Consider the following 23,878-nt stretch of genomic DNA (forward strand, 5'->3'; position numbering starts at 1 on the left):
GTGTTGAAGGTATCAAAGTAAAGTGTACAGGTTCTCAAGTAGGAAGACTCGAGAGGCAAGATCGACGAGAGGCATCAATATCAGAGGCTGGTGTCACATGACAGATTTGATGAGGTGAGAGGCAATGTTGTGTTATATTATCTCATCGTTGTAGATGTTCTTTAGTGCCCCGAGAAGGTCTTCGTTGCCTTCCTGTCTGGCTGTGGTCGTCTGAGGTGGAGGTTACCATAAGACAGTTATAACCTTATAAATCTCCAGGTAAACATACAGCTTTAACAGGCAGAACTGAAGAGGCTGGAGCTGTAGAGGGCGTGTAGGAAGGAGCTGGGAACCGTCTGACATCCTATAAGACTCGTCTTGAGACTTATACTCCAGGCGCTCGAGGAGTACCTTGGGGAGACGGAAACAGGAAGAGCGAGGAAGGTGACGGGAAGTTTTGTTCTGAAGACGAGAGGAGCCTCGAGGACCCGTCCGGCGTCACGTGGCGATTGTCGAGGACGACACTTTTGTAGAATAATATTCTGAACAATGTCATCCTGGATGGTAATAGTTATTATAAAGCATAGATGTTCATATCTCAACAAGTTAAAATCACTTAATTTGGCATTAACGAGTAATATCTTAAGTCAAGTGAAAGCAATAATTTAATATCATCCAGTGTCGTGTCAGGAACTTTGGGTTGTTGTGTTTGTGTGTTGTCTATTCATGCCCGTGCCACCTCTTGGGTGACTTAATCTTAATCAATCAATCAAAAAGCACTTAAGTGTTTTACCTCACTTTTGGTATACAGTACAGCTTCGTGTCATGAAGGTGAGCTGTATGGTGAGGATCCTCCCCACCTCCCCCCTTTGTTGTCCCCCCCTCCCCCCTGGCATAAATTAACATGAATACATACATGTCATTATAAGTATTATACGTATGCCATTATAAGTACCATACATATGTCATTATAAGTACCAAACATATGTCATAAGTACCATACATATGACATTATAAGTACCATACACATGCCTTTATAAGTACCAAACATATGCCATTATAAGTACCATATATATACCCATATAAGTATCATTCGAAATAATCTCTTCTAAAAAGAATCTCTAAATCTAAAAAGTAAATAAAGAATATTAAAATGACTTTATTCTTAATACCCATTTTTTATTTAACTCATTATAATTATTATTACATGTTTTTCAACTAATTTTCCATAATAATATATTGAGAAAACACGATAAGTTTGATATTTGAGTTGGCTGTATCTCAGTAAATATAGGTGGCGGAAATGAGTGTGGAAATCTAAGGGATGAGATTCAAGAACGGGCTTATGAAGAAGGAAGCATCGAGGAAGATGAGAACCAGGGGGGGAGGTAAAGAATAGCAAAAGAAACCTCCATAGCGGAGACAGGGGGCCTGACAACCGAAATGGGAGAGGACAAAGCGATAGTCAAGAGGTTGGAGGGGGGGGGGGGGCAAGGAAGAAAGCGATGCGTTCTTACCTGCCGGGGAGGAGGAAGGAGAGGAGCCAGGCTTACGTTTCTGACTCGGGCATTCCAGCAACAACATACTGGCAACAGTCTCAATAGGAGAAGAACGGAAGCGAACAACATTAAGATTGCTGGGAGGATGATGGACAACAGCCTGGACAGACAGGTGGCGTAGAGGGCCTGAGACTGTGGGGAGGGTTGGGAAGAAGGATCAGGAGGGAGATGGGAAAGGAGACATGGCAGAAGGGGGGAAACTCCAGATTGAGAACCAGGAGGAGGACCCGTTGAGACAGAACCGAAAGGAACAGGGGCGGAAGAGGTGGGCATATCTGGGTCTAAGGCCTGAAAACAATTGCGAGACTGAGTAAGGTGGGAAGGAGGAGGAGAGGTAGAACACAACACGTGAGCATAAGATACGCCAGTGAAAGGGGGAAGACAGCAAATTTGGCGTCTCGCTTCAGGAAAAGACAAACTATCCCAGTGTTTCAGGTTGAGGATGGCTTCAAGTTTGTAATGACTACACGCACGGGAGAAGGTAGGGTGGGCCTCACCGCAAATCAGGCAGCAAGCCTGGGGAAAAGAGCACCGTCTTAGAGGGACCTTCGTCCCCACACAAGGGGCATAGTCACAGTACTTGTGCATTTGAGGGCACCATGCCTGAACTTCCAGCACTTACTGTATTACAAAGTCTAGGAGAGGGGATGTACTCCTGAAGAGAGCACCTGACACCAGCAAGAATGATAGAGGGTAGAAGGATCCTACTATCGAAGGTGATTTTCACAACTCAAAGGGGCTGATGGCGACGACCACGAGGGGGTCGAGTGAACGTGTCCACCTGAAGAACAGGATGGCCTTGGGCTTCGAGGATATGTTTAATATCCACATGGCAGTCTTTGAGGTCCCTAACACCAGTTGCAACATGGTGCAGGAGGAGAACAGTACCAACACTGGCATTTAACCAAGCGTTTTTGGAGACCCGAACAAGAGTCTCCCCAATACAGGACCAATCAGCTAAACGGGCAGCTGCATCCGGTGAAGGAGCAGTGACGACATGTGTACCGAGACGGGTGGGGTTCAAAGTAACAAGAGGCATCCACCGAATCAACAAGGTCTTTATGGAGGGAGAAATTGTCAGGTGTAGAATCCAGATGATGAAGATCAAAGTACAGACTGTCCTTGTAACTTTCTCGTGTCTGACTGTAGTTGGCTGGACCTGAGGACAAGAGAAAGTTAACATTGGGAATGTTAGGTTTAAAAAATAATATTTAACTTTTTTTTTTAAAGTTATGCAAATGCTGTTCATTAAGCCTTTGTTAGACACTAGCAACCTTCACTACCGCCCATAGGATGGGTATAGGGTGCACAACTAGTCACATGATGTGTACAGGGTCCACTACCACCCATATGATAAGTTATATGGTTCACTACTGCAATATAAATAGGAACAGACAAGTATGGACTAGAGACGCAGATGTACAAAAGATTGAGAGTTCATTATCAATGCTGGAATATTGTAACAAAAGAGAACCACCCCCTACATGTACACTGTACCCCCCACATGTGCACTGTACCCCCCCCACACATGTATACTGTACACCCCCCCCACATGTGCACTGTACCCCCCCACACATGTATACTGTACACCCCCCCACATGTGCACTGTACTCCCCTACATGTACTCTAACCCTTTCCCCCTCCCCACATGTAAGTGACAGTCTGTCTGTGTTCGAACTTGGAGACCATGCTGTTGGAGCTCGCCTCATCAAAATTGGCAGATGGAATGGTCTGGGGTATGAGATGAACATAGGGTGGTCCCAGTGGCTAAAATTCAAAAGAGAACTGCATGCCAGGGTCACATTCAGACCCCCAGCACAATTTTTGGGCACTCCCTGCCAGCTACACAGTTGAACATTTTCAACAAACTTTTAAAACTAATTTTTTCTTGTAATAATATGTTCCATTATTCACTGATCTCAAGAACATTAACAGAAATTTTATGCTGTCAATAATTTGCCTGTATTGGCATAAAACAGACGATTCCTCCACACCTTCACGAAGGTTTCTCAAGCCATGACCCTTTATCAGAGTAGGGATTACGATCCTTTGTTAGGATTTCATACCACTAAGCTCCTCTCACTGGCGACATTGCACAATTATATTACGAGACAAAAAGATATGGATACAAAGACAGACAGACAGTAGATGGATGGAGATGAATGGATTGATTAATGAAGAGATGGATGGATGGAGAGATGGGAGACCGACAGACCTGGGAAATACTGGGAAACCCCTCCCCCCCCCCAATATTTCATTACATGAATATTAACAATACTGGAAGAATCAGGTTCCAACCCTACACAAGAAAGCAACAACATACTGATGCGAGAGAAATGGTAGAAAGTGTAAAATAAATCCAACGAAATGTAGGGAAATTTCATTAACATTATAAGAGATCACAGTGTGAGCATCAGAGGTCCACAACTCTTCAAAGTATTACCAGTATATACACAATGAATTGCCTCCTTATTGGTGGCATCAGCAAGATCATTCGAGGGAAAGGTCTCACTATGACTTGTAACCCAGCAAAATTCGACTTACACCTGCCAAAAATAAGAAACGGCCAATATTGAATTTCGGTTACACGATACAAAGGGTTAAAAAGACTCCAGCATTTGATCAACAGCAATGACATAAAACAGCTATCGAAGAACATACAAAATAGCATAAAGCAAGAAGACGCTAGCCTCCAGGGGTAGACAGTACATGTAGGTCTGGTGAGGGAAAACAACAGTAGCCTACACTCTCGGTACACTTAGACCCCATCAATGAACACAGCAAAAAAAATCAGAATGAGAAGAGAAACGTTTAAGGAAAAGGCTTCTTAAACATACAATGGGGGTAGAATCCTTCACTATGTGGGATGGGGTCATGCAATATTTCACCAGTGGGACCTTCCACGTGAGGGCAAAGCAGGAACAAAACAAGGGGAAGACGTTGGAAATGAGAACCAAGTGAGACTCCTGTAAATTAGTCACCCTCGCAGTAAAAGGCATGCCTCTGTTGGTGTAGGCATGTTGGTATACCCAAAGCAAAGCACCATTCATGGGGAAATATGGCACCTTTCACTCTCGTGAAAGTATAGCATTAATGTACCACTAACCTTGTACTGTACACAGGCGGCTTCTTAATACCATTATGCAGAACATTATGCACTTGCTCAGTTTTCGTTAGTGGACAAATTTGTGAAGAAAATTTACTGTTGTTGTCCAGGCATGTTCTTGTGCTCTTAAGTGTGGAACCAGTGAACCTCCCCACAGCATCGGCATGCCCAGCATCCGATGGTATGTTGCTGAACTGAACGGTTGATATGGTGGTTCAATAAGATGGCCAGTATCTGGATACTTGTGGACCTGTAAAAGTGAAACAGCTTGATATTTTGTATTTACAACTGATATTTGTATAATATACAGTAATATACTATAAATATGTCAACCCGCTAGTAATCCATGGACAGTAAACTGAAATTTACTTTTCTAAGATATGTCGAGAAAGCTTTCATGTACTGAGTCAAATCAGGCACAGGAGTCCCGTTTGGTCTATAGTGGACCAGAGCCAGAACCTTGCCCACCCCCCCTACAGAGGTACGGGAAGCTGGGAATTATTACGATCACCCGCACTACGAAAACATTCAGAAATTAAGTGAGGCAAAACAAACAAGATTCACATAAAACCAAAACAGCTAAACGATTACACAAAATTCATTAAAACCCAAATATTTCACTCAAATCTAGCTTGAGCCCACTAGAGTAAATGGCCGCCAACAGGTTGTGTCCCGGGAGTTCCAGGCTTCTGCCCCCCCAACAACTGGCAAATCCTGTCACAGATGTCTAAGCAATCAGGCCTTCCAAGGCACTAGGCCATTACCAGTTTCACTTTTCCAAGATAAGTGTAAACCACTCTTTGGACCATGTTCTATGGGAAATCATTGGACTATCATTTCTAACCTTTAGTATTCACTTTACATGCACGCATTTACAAGCCTCACTTGTTGCATGGATTTTGTCTAATCTTCGCTACAAGCTGCACATTTTTAAGCCAATCCTTCCTTAGGCATTTAGCATTGCCAAGGCACAGTAACTTTTATGGGAGTGTTTGAGTTCACTCCTGAGGCGCCAGACCACTAGGTCGGAGTGCCTTGACATAGGCAATACAAGAGTCTCCAACACCTGTGCGTGGCCGTGTGGTTGGGGACGTTTAGGGTGCTTTAGAGGCTGCCCGCGTGTTCATACCGCACACTCTTATGCTCTTTGTAGCCATATTCATACTGTAGGCTGTATTTGGCCAGTGTCCCTCAAAGACCTGGGTGGTCTTAGTTACACTCCTTCAGGCTTTTTAACTTCCCAGCAGGTCTGCAGAGTTGCTCATAATGTATTAACCAGTGTTTCTCATAATGAAGCCCACACACACACACTACTTGTAAGTTTGAAGGGTGTTCATTCGCTCTGTTACATGTTAATAATCATTCTTTGTCTCTGCCATACTGCCTGCCAAGTTGGTGGCAATTACTTCTATGGGACAATGCTTTCCTGTCTCAGGCATCAGTTGTGGAACATGATTCGGCTCCAGTCATCATGGCTGACCCCCGGGTCTTGGAGAAGCAGGAGGGGAGGGTCAGGGGATGCCCTTCAATTTCTCTGACTTTGGTTCTATCTGAAGAGGGTTAATTTTTGCTCCAGGGGGAAGGATTTATCCTATACCCCCTCTATGTATGAGCTAGACTGCTTTGTGCACCTCCTTTGTCCTCCAGCTGCACCTTCATGTGCTATTCGGTTCCTTGGAGACGTAGTTTATCCCAGAGATTAATGTCCTGTCTTTACCTTGCTTCTGAGCAGGAAGACATTTTTTAGTTCCTATTCTAGGATCAGAACCTTGCTTCTCTTATGGACTTTGCCTCTTTCAGGGCCTTGTCCAATTACACTTTGACTTTAGTACGAGGTCCTCACTTCATTCCAACTTGCTGACAATTGCCTTCCCTTGGGGGCTTGGCACGGCTTCTGCCAAGCCTAGACGCTAAATTGATGGGAAGCAAATTCCATCTTTCAGGTGTTCCCGAGTGGGGCTGCTTTTGCACCGCTTTAGGACCTAGAGCTTGCTCCAGTGCTCCCCAGTGATGTGGGGGCTCTATACCCAGCTGGCTCTTACTGCAGAGGGCCACAGGGCCCATACCCACTTGGTGACCATTTTGCATGTTTGGGCGGTTGTTGATTCATTCTCCGAGTAGCTCTGGTGGCCTTGGATGCTCTGGCAACTGTTCCTAGTGCAGCTGCCTTGTTGCCTGCAATTCTGGCTTCAGTGGCACTTACCAAGTTGCTTGCCCCCACTTCTCGGAAGGCAGTGATGGCTTTTCACTTACCCGTCTTGTGCTGGTGGGCCATGCTGGCCCAGTAATATTTTACATGGTCTTTGCTCCTTTTGTCTGCCTCCATTTTTGCTTCTCTTTCTTGAGGAGGCCGTTTCTGCTGTCTTCTCAGCTACTGCTGAGGCTTTCTGTCCATCAATCTGGTTCTTTTATGGAGAGGTTGTCCCTTTTGCTTGGAGGCAATCCGATAGGGTTGGAGATCTCGTCTGCTGTTGGTCGGGGTAGGCCTGTGGAGGAGCTAGATTCTCGGGCTGCTTCTGCTCAACATCACAACGTGTCACAGTACGACTGACTACTTGGGGGGAATTGAGCTTTGCACTAGTTAGTTCCTTTGATGGCACTAATGGGGAATGCCTGGCCTGTTTTACCAGATCCTCTTCCCATAATTCAAGGGCTAACCAGGCAATTTCCGAGTCTTAAGTGGAATTTTTTTCCACCCTTCCCTTCCTCCCCCCCCTCCTCCCCATTTCCCTCTGTTAGACTAGAGTTTTGGGTCAGGTGTCCTCCCCTCGGCTCCACAATGTCACTTCAGTGTGGTCAGACTTGGGTGTGGTCAAGTTAACCTCTTCTCTTTAGTAGGTATTCTGGTTCCCGAGTGGGTACAACTTAAGTCTCTGGAAAGTGAATTATAGTACTGTATATTTTATATATAGTTTCATGTTTTTTATTGATTGATTCACGTACAGTATTCCTTTAGTGAGCCAGAGCTTGTCAATCCTCTTAGTTGTGACTTCTATAGTTAGCTTTTCATACTCTATTCCATGTTTAGGGGTTTTGTGAAGAAACGTTTATACACCATGATTGAAGTTTGCCATATTACCGAGTTCCGTCTCGGGTCACGTTAGCAGTAACAAAGTTGCACATGGAAGCTTCATTATGCAGTTTAAAGCTAATCTTCATTATTTCTAAGTGACAGTTTACTAATGCTGGTTAGAATATAGGGGAGTGGCCAATTGTACCGTCATTGATTATTCCAGAGGTTTGTACAGTGATGCGTTTCTAAATGTAGACAAGGGCGATTGCACTCTTTTCAGCGGTTTAATAACCATGGATAAGAACATGAGAGTTCATACAGCTGAGGAAGCTAGCAATTAGTGGGTTATCAGGCTGGCAGGTCAATATTTAAATTTCTTATTAGTAAATTCTTAAGTTTGTTATTTAATATTAAATTTCTGAGGCTAGCATTTAATTCAGTTTCATCCATTTGAAATTATGTAGACCCACTCTTGGTAAGTTTGTATACAAAGCTTAAGAGATTGAACTAGGAAAATATACTCTGCAAAACCCTTAGTTTTGATAACTTTGGAGCACAATAGCTCCTAACAAATTGCAGCATCTGGTCAAGTCTACAGTTGTGGATAGCAGAGTAGTTGGGCATGTTAAATATTTTGGTAAAGTCATCCTTCAACCATATCTTAATACTATACAAAAGTTGTTCAGTGCATTAAGGAACAATCATGTTTGCTCAAGATCTTACATTTCAGTTAATGATACATCATGGTAATTTGCTAATACATTGTTGGTAACGATTGCTGTATAATACTTAATATCATTAAAGTTAGAATTGTGATGGATACTTGTCAAGAGGTTTAATTCAGGGTTTATATTTTACTGCATTCAGAATACCAACAGAAGGAATATGTTACTAGTAAAAACATACTTTCCTACTATCATACAGTATATACTCCACCTATCTGTAAAGATAATTATGTATGTAAATTAAGGTTAAGGAAGTGTACTATAATAGCTGAAAAGTTTGACAATAAAACATAATACAATTAAAAATATATTTTGCAAATAAGTAATGTCCAAATATTGAGTCAGTATTACAGTTTATTATACAGTAAAGTTAATATTGCTTCCTGCCTCTCACAAGAGGCGCAGGGACACCACCACCAAAGGCAGCCAGAAAATAAGCAAACCAATACTGGGTTCAAAAACCAAGGCATCAACACATACCAAAACAAACTCCCTATCGACTATGTAAAACTCAAAACAAGCGTGTGCTCTTTTTACCCACCATCTTCCACTTGTTTGGAGGTGGGAAGATGGCAGAGTTTGCACTGTCCACTGGCTAAAACCATCAGTTCTGTTCACTGATGTGACAAACATGTCTGCTGTAGGGCTTCCTGATCATTAGTCAGCCATGGCAGGTCCCAGTGCCTTTCAGCCAAGTGCCGGTCTTCCTCAGTCTTAGATAGGAGCACATAATAAGGAGCAGGGCAGCACTCCCAGCAAGTGCCCGCGAGTTAAATGAGCATGGCCAATATGTAACCTCGTCAGCCGTTTCCCTACTGCTTGTTATGATAGGAGGAAGGCCACGGGGACACTATCCTTAAGAGCACGCAGTTTGTTACCAGTACTGTAACAAGAAAAATGACCCTTCCAACGGGTAGATTGAGGAATGAATGACTAGTTATAAGTCAAAATAAGTAACACCTTTGCAGAAAATGGGACAAGTGCGGACAGCTTTCTAAGCAGCAGCATTCACACGCTCTTCAGGTCAACGCCAATATGGCTGGGAACCCAGCAAAACTAGTCTTAAATCTGCTGGAGATAAGAAACAGCCAATGTGTAATTTCCACTATTACAGGATGGACCGGATTAAAGGACTAGTGCCACGAGGACACCGCAAGAGTCAAACAACAAAAGATTGACAGAAAAAGTTGACAGAACATACAAAATTGCAAAAAGTTATGCAGTGAAGATGCTAGTCTCTAGGGGCAGGCAACACTTGGGTGTGGTCAGAAAATACAATGGAGTAGCCTACACTGTCTGCAGACTTAGACCCCATCTGTGAAGACAGAAATTGAGCAAGAGACTTTCCATGTGGGTCAAGGTTATACAAAATTTAAGAATGGGGACCCACAATGGGGACCAAGGGTGGAATGACTGAGAAATATTGGTAACAAACCAATTGAATTTTCCAAGCAAGACAATTGAACAGAAAGGGAGGTGGCGAAAGAAAATAGGGCCAGCATTAGGGGGTAATGGTCAAGTTATGACTAAAGCGATAGTAAAGGTGTTGTCTATCTTGTGCGATCCCCACAACAGCGATCGCGACAATTCTGTAGAGACAGGATGCCAGTTTCAACATACAGGCTCGGGGGGGTAAAAGTTCAACGATAGGCACCAGAACAAAGGCGTAACCCAATATGGCATGGAGCATCAAAATGGCAGTCTAAAAAGAGAAGCAAGCAGGACAGCCATAATAAAATTTAGACAGTACGAGAGGAATGTAACTAAAGGGTGCACATCTATCAGCTCCAAGAAGTATGGGACAAGACCTTAAGTTAAGGGCCCTAGAACATTCAAGCTCTGAGGCAAGATATATTGGGGGCAACCAAGACCTAGTGTCCAATATTAACCCCAGAAGTTTGGTAATCCTCTTGTCTAAAGAGGATGCTTTAAAGCGACGAGGGGGAATGAACGACCCGCTTCTGAGTAAAGGTCATAGCACACGTATTAACAGAAAAGCAGCAAATGCCCAACAGAACAGCACCAAATGCCCAATAATTAACGAGTTGGAAAGAATCGGGTGCATTTGAGCGAGAATTGTACGGCATTGAGCTTCCCTAGTATGAGGGTTAAAAGGCACCGTTGTCACATCAAGAGATGGAGCTACTCCAGGCAATGAGGTCGTTGCCACTGGCGGCTTGTGGCTCAACCCTGCTATGGAAGTTGGGAGAGTCAACAAAGGAGCCTGGTCTAGGCTCCAATATAGCCGGGGCTCCAGAGCCCGATCTTCCATCACCGGCCAACTCGGAGGTCTGGTTGCTCACCCCCACGAACCTGATCAAGTTAGTGCGGTATCCATACAGCATTAACATCAAAAGTCTGGGTCTCAAAGTCAAGGAAAACCATCTACCAGAGCAGCTAAGGAGGCCAAGCACCGTCCCTAGGGAGCCCCCCCCCCCCTCCAAGTGGGGGACAGGGTGCGTCGTCCCCAGCAGTGTTCGCACTTTTTAACAGGAGAAACATACTGCCACTAACATTCTCCTACACTTGTGCAAAGATCTCTCCCCCCCCCCCCCCCTTCCCACCTTTTGCCCAGGCCTGGACACCCAATCATCCACCAAGGGCAGCCCTCTCCAACAGAAGGCCCATTAACCTGAACAAGATCAACGCGTGTACCTTGCCACATACAACACCTGGGGAGGGAGCCAAGGCAACCTTCACTGGCCCCAGGGAGTCATATGCAAGCCCCCTCACCACAGTAGGCTGACACTTCGGGAGATTTTGTATTATGACTATCCTGCGTGCTCCGACACTGGGTGGTGATGCGACAGACATGGTGCTCTCTATTTTTTAACTTTGCACCTAGAAGGAAATTGTGGGGGCCCAGTATTTTTTCTCAAGCTGTGCAATGGTTGCTGGAGGCTTCAGACAACAAATATGAGCTATGAAAATTTTGAATCTTTATATATCTAGAAGTGCCTCAAGGCTATGTGCACCACCAATCAAGAGTTAAGCACTATGTGCAGTGCAGTGGTCAAGTGCAGTCACTCAAGAGGGTATAGCCAAAGCCATTTACCACCGTCTATTCATTCTGGTGGCAAGATTAAAACTCGTCATGGATAATAGCCACCAGCAATATAGGAAGCACTTATTGTGATGAGTGGCTACTAGTAATTTAGTAAGCATTTCATGGACTTATAAGGGTCAATTACTGTATGTACCGTTTTACCACAATACGAGCACCACTATACAAGTTAATTATGAAACGAAGGTTGTGTTGATCAATGAAATTACTAGTGCAGTTTAACATTTAAATTTTATACAGTATATAAATAACATTTCAACAATACACTGCCTGGTAGGTCCAGTTTTCATGTCAACACATTTCTTGCAGTTCAAGGCATTAATCTATTGTATTCAGAGTTTTTCTTTAGGTGCATCAAGATGTTTATGGAGGAAGGCAAGAGTTGCCTTCCAGGCTTTTGCTTGAGCTTCCACGTGGAAGTTCGCAATCCCGCCCCACAACAAAACGTTCTCGTAAAGCTTGTGGTAGGATGCATAGCAGAATGGCGAGTAGGGTGGTTCTAGCAGGTGGCCTGTACGAGGATATCGGAGAACCTACCGGGAAGAAAGCTTACATTCATGGCTTTTTTTTTCAATGTACCAATTAATTTTACTAGCAATTCATTCACCAAAATATATTTTTACAACACACACACACAAAAACACACACCCTGGTATGAACTGGATTAATGATTTGTTCCAATTCCCTTTGAAAAAGTGGAAATTTGTAGAATTTTCATTGTAAAATCTGAAAAACTGAATTTCACAATAGCAAAAATGATGGTCTTGTAAATAGGGACACTCAGAGGTGCACAACTGAGAGGGACAATGTAGTTCAGAGTAAGGAGAGTAGCATTCTATTAAGTGCCTGTGAAATAAGTAACCAGGGCCAATGCATAACCAACCAGAGTAGTTCCCACCAAGTGTAGAAGGCAGCCTAGGGGGGGGATAGGTTATCTTCAAGAGTGCATACCTTTTTATTTGTAATACCAGACCACTGGCCCTGGCCTGCCTATCCCCTGTCAAGGGTCACAGAGTGGGGAAGGAATGAATAGAAACCTAAATAAGAAATGCCTTTTGAGGAATGTAACTAGTGCAGAGGGCCTTAATTTAAGGTGTGGAAACTTGACAGGAGGGGGGAGGGGGGGGGGGAGACGAGATGACAAACTACTGGCTTCCTGTTCAGGCCACTAGAGAAATTGTAACCTTCAGGTAAAAATAATATCTTTGTCGTATACAAGAAATCAAGTGATTTACTTAAGTATGGGGGAATTTTGAGGGTGCTACTGTATTTTATTTTTTTAATACTTGCTGTGCACAATTATATTTTCTACTGTCCCAAACAAATGGCTGCAATTACTCTCATTCAAACTTACATCCTCATTTGCAACACATTTGGTCATTCGTTATGATGTTTGGAGTGGGGAGGGGGGGGGGGGGGGGGGGGGGCGGGAGCGAGACCAACAACTACGACTTTTCCGATTTGGATGGTCCTAATCAAATGCAAACTTTCTATAGTTAAAGGGTTAATTATTATGCACCACCTTTTCAATTACCTGTAGTGAAAATGCATACCTCATAATTGTAGCGGCGAGCTCTTCTCAGGCGTTCTACTGCCTGATCTGCATGTTTCTCGCTGTCCCAATTTTGGTCTTCACATCCAACGATAAAGAGAAAGTGTGCATCTGCTTCCTCTATTGGAATGATAGTGTTTGGATATTCTTGTGGGTCTACCAAAGCTTCAGAACAATTTACAACACCTGCAATCTGGGCAAGATAGATTGACTTAATATAGTGTCATGTCTAAAATAGGGTTATAAAAATCCAGTATTTAATGCAATGAAACTTCTATTTCTGGCCAAGCCCCGGTGGCTCCCTGAAGCTATGTTGCCGAGATAACTCCCCACTACTGGGTCACGTCGGCTGTGGAGTTGTGTTTGGTCTACAGGGGACCAGAGCTAGAACCTGACCCCCTTAGAGGCACAGAGCAGACCACTACCTCCACACTGGGAAAGCACCTGGAAAGAGTGAACCAGTACAGACTACTGTATTCAGACAAGCCTCAAAACTGCCAAACAAATTCATCCAGCAATGCAAGCAGATCGAATTTAAATGAGCACGAGCACGTTAGCACTATCCTCTATCAGTTGAGTAGAGGTTAGGAGGAGGAGTTAGCACTACCCATACAGCCTTCTATATCAGTTCTAAAGCAATTATCCACCAATCTATGCCTCGGAAGAATGCAGAGAATCTGAAGCCACCGGAGCTCCACCAGATGAAACGAGATAAACTAAACCCAAACACCACCACCAAGGCAGAGACCTGTCCCAAGGCATGGCACATGGTGCACCCTGGGCTGAACCAACCATCTATCAATAATCAAAGGGTCCCTCCAGAAGGTTGCCAACGCAACATTAACCAGAAAGATGGCTGCAGATGAATGAAATGCCTACCAGGGCCAGAAGTACACAACCATGCCTTTGGAGAAGAGCTTTAAGCTCCTCTACTTCACAACTGAAATCAAGCGCCAACAGAAAAACCTCTGTACGAAGAGAATTCAACAGAAAAGCGACCCCAGAAAACTAGACCAGAGCAGCAGAAGGTCTAACCAGTGACGTCTGTCACTGGCCAGATCTGAAAGAGGCAGAGCTGTGGACAATGCCCAGGTGCAAGCCAGAACAACCACCTTTCTCTGGTAGGACTCCAACCTATCCAGGATCTAGAACAGCAGGACCAGGGGAAATGGGGGGTACAGATGCCCACCAGAGCCACATTAAGAGGAAGGCGCCAATGACAAGCCGAAGCAAGAGATCCACATTTGGGTACCCAAATATCCGAGTCATCGAAAGGTAGTGGTGTTAATGGTTCACACTGGCGATGGGATGGAACCGTGAACAGCACAGAACCAAACCCGAGAAGTTAATAGATCAACTTCCTGCAACATCCAGCTCCAATGGGAGCACTGGTTAAGTAGCACCCAATACAGGGCAGTCAGGGGCCAAACCGGGAAAACCAAGACAGCTGAAGCCACAACCTGCTGAATGTAAACCACTCTTGAAGTTCATACTCCCGAGCAATCACTAGCAACCCTAAAGTCATCTGGGGCTGCCTAAACACCCATGTTGGCAATGGCACTGCAGCAGGAACAAAGAGGGTGAAGGAAGGGAAAGCTACGCCAACAGAAAACTCCACTCGAGGCTTAGTCAAGTCCGAACCTGGGATGGCACCAACTAGGACTTCTGCCAGTTCACAGGAACCCGAACCTAGTGAGCTGGGAAGTAACCAGATCCCTGGCAAGCAAACATGCAGACCGACTGCTTATCAAGGTAGACAAGAAAACTCCAATAAATGAAGCCTAGTAACCATGATCCATGCCATCCTGTAAAAAAAAAAAAAAAACACGAGAAGCCAGATTCAAACAAGAGATGCACGAAGCAGTAGGACCGACACCTCGCTAGAAATCATAACCGATCCCTGAAACCGATTTACAAGGACATGCCAGCAAGCATCCTCAAAACAAAACAATCCAGGACCCTGTCTCCAATTACAGATGAACCTGGGCCAGTAATAAGAAAAACTGGGGTAGGGATGCACTTTTTCATACCCAAGAAAGCAAGGACGAAACCGAGCTCTGTCATTTCGGAACTGGAAGAAACGAGACACCAAGTGAAGAGGCAGTTCCGGCTATGCTAGAAGCTACTTACTCTGCAATGACTCAATGCAGGGGAGGGGATAGAATCATACCCCCCTGGAAAGGGATGAAGGACCGACCAACTTCACAGCAGGCCGTGTAAAAAGGTCTCAAATCATAGGATCGGAAGTTGGGGTAAACCAGGCGAGCCACCCACCCACCCACTGCCCTGTCAAAGGGAAGAAAGGGCTGGCATGAACCACAACTAGCAGTAGACCTCTGTAAAGTAAAAGTATGGCACAAACTAGTAGAAGACAATGCAAGCAATTTTTATGAACGTTTTTGAAGCTAGGTTTTCCCCATACAGGAGAACCTGAATGTTTATGGGAATGTTAGACCTGAATCACCAAACAATGTCAATCTTAGATGGGCTGGTACACATCAAAGGGCATGCTTTATACCGAGGGAAGGGAACCAAGACTGACCTAACCTTTCAAATGTTAGTTAAACTGCTCTACACTTAATCCAACCAGTATTTTATTGGTAAGTTATGAATAAAGTTAGGTAGTTTTTTTGGATAATGTTAATCTACATGCTATGCTGTTATTTTAACCTCTAACTTACCAAGGATAAATCCAATTTTTCCTTGACAAATCAAGATCGGTTGCAGTGCTAGAGAATCCACTAAACGGAGCCCTGTCTTTAGGTCCACTGTAATTAAAGATGGGGATAAAGAGGGGCACTTTGATAGAGCTGCAAAGTCCCCACCTTGCAGGGCAAGTCAGGGTCATGAAGAGACCAATTTTAAAGTTTCCCCATTGTCTGGGACAGCAAGCCTGTCAAGGGTTACCAAGGGCCACCCTAGTTCAAGGGGGGGGGGGGGCTCAGATGTACAAAGCCACTAACCAACATTCCCAAGGATGCAACTAACAATAGTTGCCCAACTCCCAGGTACCTAGTTCCTGTTAGGGGCACCGAGTCAAGTATAATGAAACGTCCCCAAATATATCTTGCTGCCAGGAAATCAAACTTGGGTCTAATCAGTTAGGAGCCGAAGGCACCAAGCTGTGTGCACTACACATTGCCCACACCAGGTTAAAGCCATTTCTAATCTGTACCATCATGCTCATCCATGATCATGTTGATTTACCAGAGTGACATTAAACTGACATTTACTTATACAGACCTTAATTTTTGAAGCATCTATTTGTAGTGCAGGAAGTGTTTCATCATGTAAATGAAGCTCTGCTTGAACATTTGCATTACAACCATTAATCCAAACCACGGCCTTCACCTCGGGAATGTACGTGGCAAGTGACAGCACCAGATCAGCACCTTTACTCAGTCCAATGCTTCCCAGGTGTGGCTTTAGAACCTGTCCGAAAAAAGAAGAGTGCCTTATTTGAAACAAACTTAAATTATATGCCCAAGGATACTTTGCATAAAATTAACCATTAAATATAATTAAATTTTTCTGGGTTAAACATCTGCAGCTCCTCGCAGCTTACCACAATAGAAAATGTACAGGGCAACAAATCTAAAGGGTCCCAATGACAAACTGTACGTGTTTGAGAGCATACACAATTGCCTGGCCCCAAATGGCTAGAAGACATGGGAATGATCCTCAAGGTTTAAGCCTTTAAAGCAGCCTCTTAAGTCAGTTAGGGTGAAGCCTGAAACCATGCTTAACCCCACCTATCAAAACCATGGAACTGACCAATAATAGTAAGTAGAAAATATCACTAACTGTTCCGAGGCTCTGCATTACTTTAAAAAACTGGGAACAGAAGAGCATACCTAGCCACGAGCCTCAGAAGCTATTCTCTAACCTTAATATCTAAAGTATCGTCTACCGAGATAACGTAAATGTCATTATGGGGTATTACTAATCTATTAAACCGGGTTTTGAGACTGGAGGGTCGTCTGTAGCTCCTGTTAGATTATATTTATCAAGTCCCCTTTTGATGTATTTGTTTTAACAATTAATCCATTAGGAAAATTCTCACCTTGTCATGTTTTAACATGAATTCTACAGCTTCTTCAAAATAGGAAATATGCAATTCGTCCAAGTATTTTGGCAAGTCGTCATAATGAAAATAAGCTAGCGCTAGTGATGCAAATCCCCGCGAAGCAAGTTGGGCTGATCGGTGCTCCATCAGGCCCCCACCTGTACCATACATATCGATCACTCCTGGGAAGGGTCCATCTCCTGAAAGGAAAAAAGATTATTACTGTATTTACAAACTTAGACTCTTATCAATACACCAGTGTGAAAATACAAACTTTTCTTTTAGTTACAAGAATAAAAAAGAATTTACAGTATAGTGATTTTTTTGGGAAAGGAGAAAAAAATTAATACACAAGAGGTCAGACAGTTATGCCCCCATGCATGTATGAGGGGGGGGGGGGGGAGGGTTTCTGGCCACTGATGTTTTAGAATTCTCTCAGTGTGCCTACTACACCATCCATAATGGGCAAGTGCATAGGTGGCATCTACCAGCCCTCTAGACACATTGCTGCTTATTCCGACATCTCTGGCAATATTAGCATCATGCAATATTAATGTGAAATATGGTAGAAAGTGATTGCTTTTTAACACGAGAATAATAAGCATTTAATTAGTCTCTTTATTTGACCCAATATATTCCTATGAAGCGAGGACTTCCAAAACATGATGCCAACCTTAACACCGTATATAGAATTCTTACACATTAACGAGACTAAAGCAGACCAGTTGACCTGTACATTAACACAATACGTGTACATGAATTACAAATTCATAGCTCACCCGGTGGTAGAAAGAGACAACCCCGAACTTTTCCGTAGCGCACAGGAATGCGTTGCACCCCAAGCCCCATGTAGTGCCGTAGATGAGTCACTGCAGCCCAGGGCTGGGCTGTATCAGGGGAAGACGCTTGTTCTGCACTCAAATGGCCCCGGTACACTGTCACCGTCACCTGTAATAAACGTACTTAAAAAAAACTGCCAATTCTTATTTCCACCACCTCTGTCCAATACAATCATTGGGTGGATCATTATGCATTATGACTTATACAGTATTTTGTTTAAATTTAGTCGTTTTGCATCTATTATAACAAATAAATTTTGGTAGAGTTTTTACCAAAAGTCGGTATAGTTTATACTGCGTCATTACAAGAACAAATGATCATACCACTTTTATGTTATATTTAATGAAGCAGATCAGTTCAACCATCATTAAACAAATTTAATTTCATCTGTATTTTAACCATACTTAAGTGAGTACTACCTTTTCTCCAATGGAATACTTTAGACTGGATCTCTTCCTATCATAGTGTGTGACTTTGCTAGCTAGTATCCCTCATGACCATATTTATTTCATCAAGTGACTAATTTCTGTTGATCTTTCAGTTCAGCTGAAAGATCTTTTTCCTGCTTTATTATGCTCTTCATTAGATGAAGGCCTGACCAAGACATTTCCAGTACTTTTAAGAGTACATTACAAAAAGCTGTCCGAGATACTAATAAATGCAAGGTGTCTAATCAAACTTTAGAAGAGCTAATAAAGGCAATACCAAATCATACCCCAGCCTTCCATTGTTATCCCTAGGTGGCTAATTCCGCAACTACTGACTTATCTCCTTCGTCCAGCCAAGGATTGATGCCGAGCTGCAGTCTGTCAAAGAGGCATATTTGACATTTCCAAATATTTGACCGAGCAAATTACAACCCAAGAACAAAGGGTAAACGAATGGCGTATCAGTTTGGAAATAAATTTTATACAAATGTTATCTTTACATAATACCTTGATAAACAATATATTTTGTTATGTAGGCCAGATTCAGTACTATACAATATATTGCAGGCTAGTGGGTCCTGTAGCCTGGTTTAATGTCGGTTATTAAAAATACGCATTATACTTACAACATTTGGGTATTCAATGTCCTTTTTGGTGAAACGAAAAAACTGATTTTCACAAAGAGCTGGCATGAGGGTGCCAATTAGCCCCATTGGGAAAACTCCCCTGTAACGACCACCCACAGATTCCATTTTGTCCAAATCAACAAGTCCATCGACGTTCGCTCTGTTGGAAATTAAAATATTTGAACCGTTGCATCATGTCACTTTAAAAACCATCTCCCATCCCCAGTAATGAATTTCTAAAAGCTCGGTCCAGTACTAGAATTACATAAAATGCATTAAAATAAATTTGTGGACTTATCACTGCAAAGCATTTTACATGAATGACATTTTAGCAGAAGACTGGCAAAATTTTTCAGTACTGAAAACGGAAGACCTGGCATACAGACCGTAACAATTCACGTAAATACCATACCAACAATATTAGGAAAAGAACTTTGGGAGTCGAGATTCACCAGTGTAAGTTGCTCAGCAAATACATATTAGTACAGTACCAGCAGTATCTAATGAATTAAGCCAAAGACCATTCATGACTGGTATATTTATATAGTACTGTAAAAGCTTACTCAAAATAAAGTATTGTACATTAATTACCCAAGTGTCACAACAGCAGCATAACAAATATGCAGTCATTAGAAACTACGCAACAGCTTATACAAATCTAACCTATAATGGGCATAAGACATGTAGTTTAATCCTTTGGAGTCGTTCATGGATGCGTGCAGTGTGACATATTCATCTGGACCGAGGCCACTCACTTTGATGCTCACTGGCTCATCATGGAGACAGGAAACTGGCTTTACTGTTAATTCCACATTCTGTACAAATAGCCATGGAAACAATATCTTTGTAATTTGTTGCAAGAGTATAAAGTATTGTTTAAAATGGGTCAATACAAAGATGCATTTCCTAAAATGTCACCATTTTCGTGTATGCCGATACAGATTCTGTATCGGTCATTATTTATGTGAGCAATGCTGAATATCAACATTTGTTCTTAAAATTATAAAATGACTAATAATTTTACATGCCAACCTACCCCACAATTGAATTCTTGTGTGGCTCCTGTCATCTACAGGTGATGCACAATTTAGACATACTCAATAGATGCACAATTGCTCACGTCATTTGCAGACAATTTAAACCCATGGCACTAAGCACATTTTATCTAGATCAATTTGAAGGGCAGAAGAATCTGCTAGGTCTCTTATCTTGCCTAGTAGCTAAGCATCATCACCAGCAAACTTTCATATAATTTTGAATTTCTCATGGTTGATTGTTTATGTTGACTATGAACATTACTAGTGCAAGATCTGAACTGTACTCCCAAGCCTGCATTCTACCAATAAGGGGCCTGACATACAAGTAGACAGGTTTCAGAGGTCATAGTCCTAAAAATTTGGGTTCAATCTCCAGCGGAGGCAGAAACAAATGGGCAGAGTTTCCAATCCTGATGCTCCTGTACACCTAGTAGTAAATAGGTACCTGGGAGTTAGACAGCTGCTACTGGCCACTTCCCGAGGGTGTGCACGTGCGAAAATTAGGATCAAGGACTTAACCAAAGTGCCATGCGTGTTCGTGGCTATACAAGAATGTAAAACCATTAGATTGTGCATTTACAGTCTCACAATGCACCAGAAACTATTGTAAGCAAGGATAATATCTTTAGATGTATTCCTAGAAACTGGAGCATCAGCCGAATCACCAAGATGTCATAACAATTCCAATTGGTGCATGTGCAACCCGTAATCCAAAAATGATTGTCCATGTACTGTACACAGCGACTATAGATGGGTTGTACAAAATTTATGTTTATACCCCTCAAAATGTTCATTTCATTCTATTAGAATTCTACAAATGGCATGCAAAGATAGTGTTACACTAACTATACACCAAACTTTTATAAATCGAAATAAGTAATAATGGGCCTAATATGCCACTTTAGGTCTTTATACATACAATACACATACATTATATAAGGTCTAGGAAAGTTAAGGTTTAGTCGCTGCCTTCTGGCCCTCTACAGAAGTGCAATTTTTTTTTTTTTGCACCAATCCATATTTTATACAGTACAGTACTGTAATTACCCGTGATGAAGCCGAGAACACGTTGTGCAGACCTCTAGCCATCAGACGACCACCCAAAGAAATATTACGAGGCAGCACGAGATACATTTTGTACATTATCCACATTCTCTGCAAGAACAAGTTTGTGTATATTTGGTTCATTGTTGTACATTACATTCTTAGCATAATTTTATAAAATATTAGTTTAGTTCAGAGCCTACAACTGAATGGCCTTCAATAACTGGACTTGGTGTACAAGACTGTAGTTGGCATACTTCATTAGAGACAAATTAGTACAATGTTAACTTATGGAAATACTGTAGTACCCAGCATATATAATTATGTAAAATTAAAATATTGGTTTTGCAAATATCAAACCTACGCAAGACAGTCAATTGTAGTTTATTCTAGTTAATTTTATTTACAAAATGTACCAAATATGGAAAAGTTAATTATTCAATGGCCAAATTTAAATTATATGGTAATAAAATACAAATTTTAACTTTAATTAGCAATTTATAATATAATACGTACTGTAGTCAGTTTAGAATTATATTGATTGTATAGAAGTTAGATAATTACACTAATAAATTGCAAAAGAAGCCATATTAAAATTTGAATTTAGTATTGCAATTGTGCATTGACAGCAATGTTTCTATTAACTGGGATGGGTAGTTTGATTTAAAAGATAAACCTAGAACGACCTGCTAGCAAAAAGGCCTTCAAAGGCTTAGAGTTCAATGCATGGCCAGCAATCATGGAGATGCAGAACCGAGAACTTAACAGCTTGGGTGAAGGAAATTGCCTCCCACATCAACATGAAGATGCCAGCTTTGCTGGCAGACTGCTGGCTTTTTCCAGGATGGGTGTTGGAGTCCTTAATTTTCACGGACCACAAATCTGGCATCTTGTCTGCGTTCCACGTGCTTTCTTCTTGTGGGTGATTGTAACAATCCCCTGCTTTGTGCTTCTTCGAGGAGGTCAGGTTTTGGCTCTGGTAGGCCAACAGGACTCCTATGACCAATGTGACCAAGTACTGTATTGGAAAGCTGTATCACTGAATAATGGAGCCACTGGGGCTTCAAGAAAAGCAAAATTGATAATTTTTGTACTTTGCTCCAAATTTCTCAAGTTAATAGCAGGCCAATAAAATTGCTGAACAATCATTTACCACAACCATTCATAGGATGGGTATTGGGAGATCCACTACAGCTCACAAGATGGGTACAGAGAGGGGGGAGGGGTTTCCCCACCAATGTTTACACGATAGGCACAGCAGCATGGGGGGGGGGGGTCCACTACCACCCACAGGACTAGTACAGGAATGGGGGGGGGGGGGGGGAAGAACACTATTGTTTTCAGGATGGGTACAGAGGGAAGGGTAGTTCACTATTGTTTGCAAGACAAGTACCGAGAGGGTAGTCACTCCTCACAGTACAAGTACTGGGGTAGGGGATGTGCTCCACTGCCTCTCACTGGATGGGTCAGGGCACAAACTCACAGGGTAAGTACAGGGTGGGGGTTGACTACTGCACGCAGGTTGGGTGTAGGGTAGAGAGGGAATGGATCAAACTCCTCGCAGGATGAAGATGGCAGCAAGGGTCCACTTCCAGTAACAATGAGTACAAGAGTATGAAAGGGTGCAGGGGAGGAGGGGGGGGGATTCCATTACAGCTCGTTGGACAAGTAGGGGAGGGGGGGGTCCTCCAAACCTCTCCGAGACAGACATGGGAGAGGTCCACTAACCCTCACAGGACAGATCCGATACAAAGTATAGACTAAATAGGGGAGGGGGGGGGGGAAACCTTCGACAAGCCGCCAGCTTCCTGTCCTCGTTGAGGCCACTAGGGTTAGTGGCCCTCCGGTAAATACCCCTTACCAATGAAATGGCAAGGATGGATAAATAAATGAACAATCGCCACACACTTAACAAGAACAGATTCTGCCACCCTACGAGTGTCTCACCTCTCCCATTTACCAGATAAGGAGATGGGAACCTGTCGAGTGTTCTCTAGGCCCAGATAAGATATCACTGAACATGGTACTACATAATAGATACATGGATAAGCTCCCTGAAATACAGTCGGGTTCGTTCTCAACGCACAATAAGAGAATTCCGGGTTCCAATGCCGGGGCAGGACAGAAATGGTTGGGCACATTTTCTTTCACCTAATGTATCTGTTCACCTAGGAAAAGAACAGCCACTCTGGAGTTACTCCGCTTGTTATGGGGGGGGGGGGGAAGGGTTACATCCTGGGCAGTTGGTCAGTCACTCGACCTAGGTGGACCTCGATACAAGCCTAAAGTGTATCAATACACTCAGGCTTCCTGTCCCGCGACACAATTAATTATTATAAGAGAAGAGACCCCAAACAAACCTGTGTTGACGGCTCGGCCGCTCGCACCACACTACCCTCGCCCCATTTTCTTTCACTACCACAACACACTGCTTCAGGTACCAGTTCTATTCTATATTTCTCTTATTAACAACATTATACGCAGTCGTATATGCTGCTATGCTATTCTATATGAAAGGTTATAGAGTATAGGTCAAGAGTCAGCTATTTTTGGCCAGGCGAGTGAATCACAGGTGGCGGGTAAATTAATTAATATTAATTTAGCAACTGGGAGCTGCTAGTTATAGTGTAGTTGTTGGCCCTTTAAACATGTGCCAAGCTAAATTGAGGGATGATGTGCAATTAGTAATAATAAATAGACTTTATAAATGAGTTACTAAGTAGCAACTTGCACCTGTGAATACCTGAAATAACATTTGTGGAACAATTGCACACTGCAAACAGTAATCCAGCTTAACATTACAACTGTGGCACACAATTTGATATTTGATAACGAATAA

At 42.8% G+C, this 23,878-nt stretch overlaps 1 protein-coding gene across 3 annotated transcripts; it reads right to left on the bottom strand.

Annotated features, from left to right (window-relative positions):
* Positions 1-1,137: 1,137 nt before the first annotated feature.
* Positions 1,138-23,504, bottom strand: LOC123763176 (acyl-coenzyme A thioesterase 1). Of its 3 annotated transcripts, XR_011222443.1 has the most exons (10): positions 23,400-23,504; positions 21,043-21,150; positions 19,622-19,773; positions 18,959-19,118; positions 17,844-18,012; positions 17,062-17,264; positions 16,242-16,430; positions 13,000-13,191; positions 4,645-4,894; positions 1,138-2,697 (listed from the first exon to the last, which is right to left on the bottom strand). XR_011222443.1 is itself a non-coding variant. In XM_045750178.2 (9 exons), exons 2-9 carry the CDS (start codon positions 21,145-21,147, stop codon positions 11,779-11,781), a joined length of 1,371 nt encoding a protein of 456 aa, XP_045606134.1. In that variant the 5' UTR covers positions 21,148-21,150; positions 23,400-23,498; the 3' UTR covers positions 11,659-11,778. The 3 variants fall into 3 exon arrangements, 2 of the variants coding, with proteins under 2 accessions (XP_045606134.1, XP_069159193.1); XM_045750178.2 differs by lacking the exons at positions 1,138-2,697; positions 4,645-4,894 and adding an exon at positions 11,659-11,979 and having other exon boundaries at positions 23,400-23,498; XM_069303092.1 differs by lacking the exons at positions 1,138-2,697; positions 4,645-4,894 and adding an exon at positions 11,878-11,994 and having other exon boundaries at positions 23,400-23,501.
* Between the last annotated feature and the right edge of the window lie 374 nt (positions 23,505-23,878).

Source organism: Procambarus clarkii, chromosome 49 (genome assembly GCF_040958095.1).
Source record: "Procambarus clarkii isolate CNS0578487 chromosome 49, FALCON_Pclarkii_2.0, whole genome shotgun sequence".
NCBI classification, from domain to species: Eukaryota; Metazoa; Arthropoda; class Malacostraca; order Decapoda; family Cambaridae; genus Procambarus; species Procambarus clarkii.

Coding starts and splice junctions, on each gene's coding strand:
- LOC123763176 (XM_045750178.2), bottom strand. CDS start 21,147: ATGTGGATAATGTACAAAATGTATCTCGTGCTGCCTCGTAATATTTCT. Junction 19,119..19,621: donor ATGTCTTATGCCCATTATAG/GTTAGATTTGTA, acceptor AATTTCCAACAG/AGCGAACGTCGATGGACTTG. Junction 13,192..16,241: donor TAGATGCTTCAAAAATTAAG/GTCTGTATAAGT, acceptor TATCTTGCCCAG/ATTGCAGGTGTTGTAAATTG.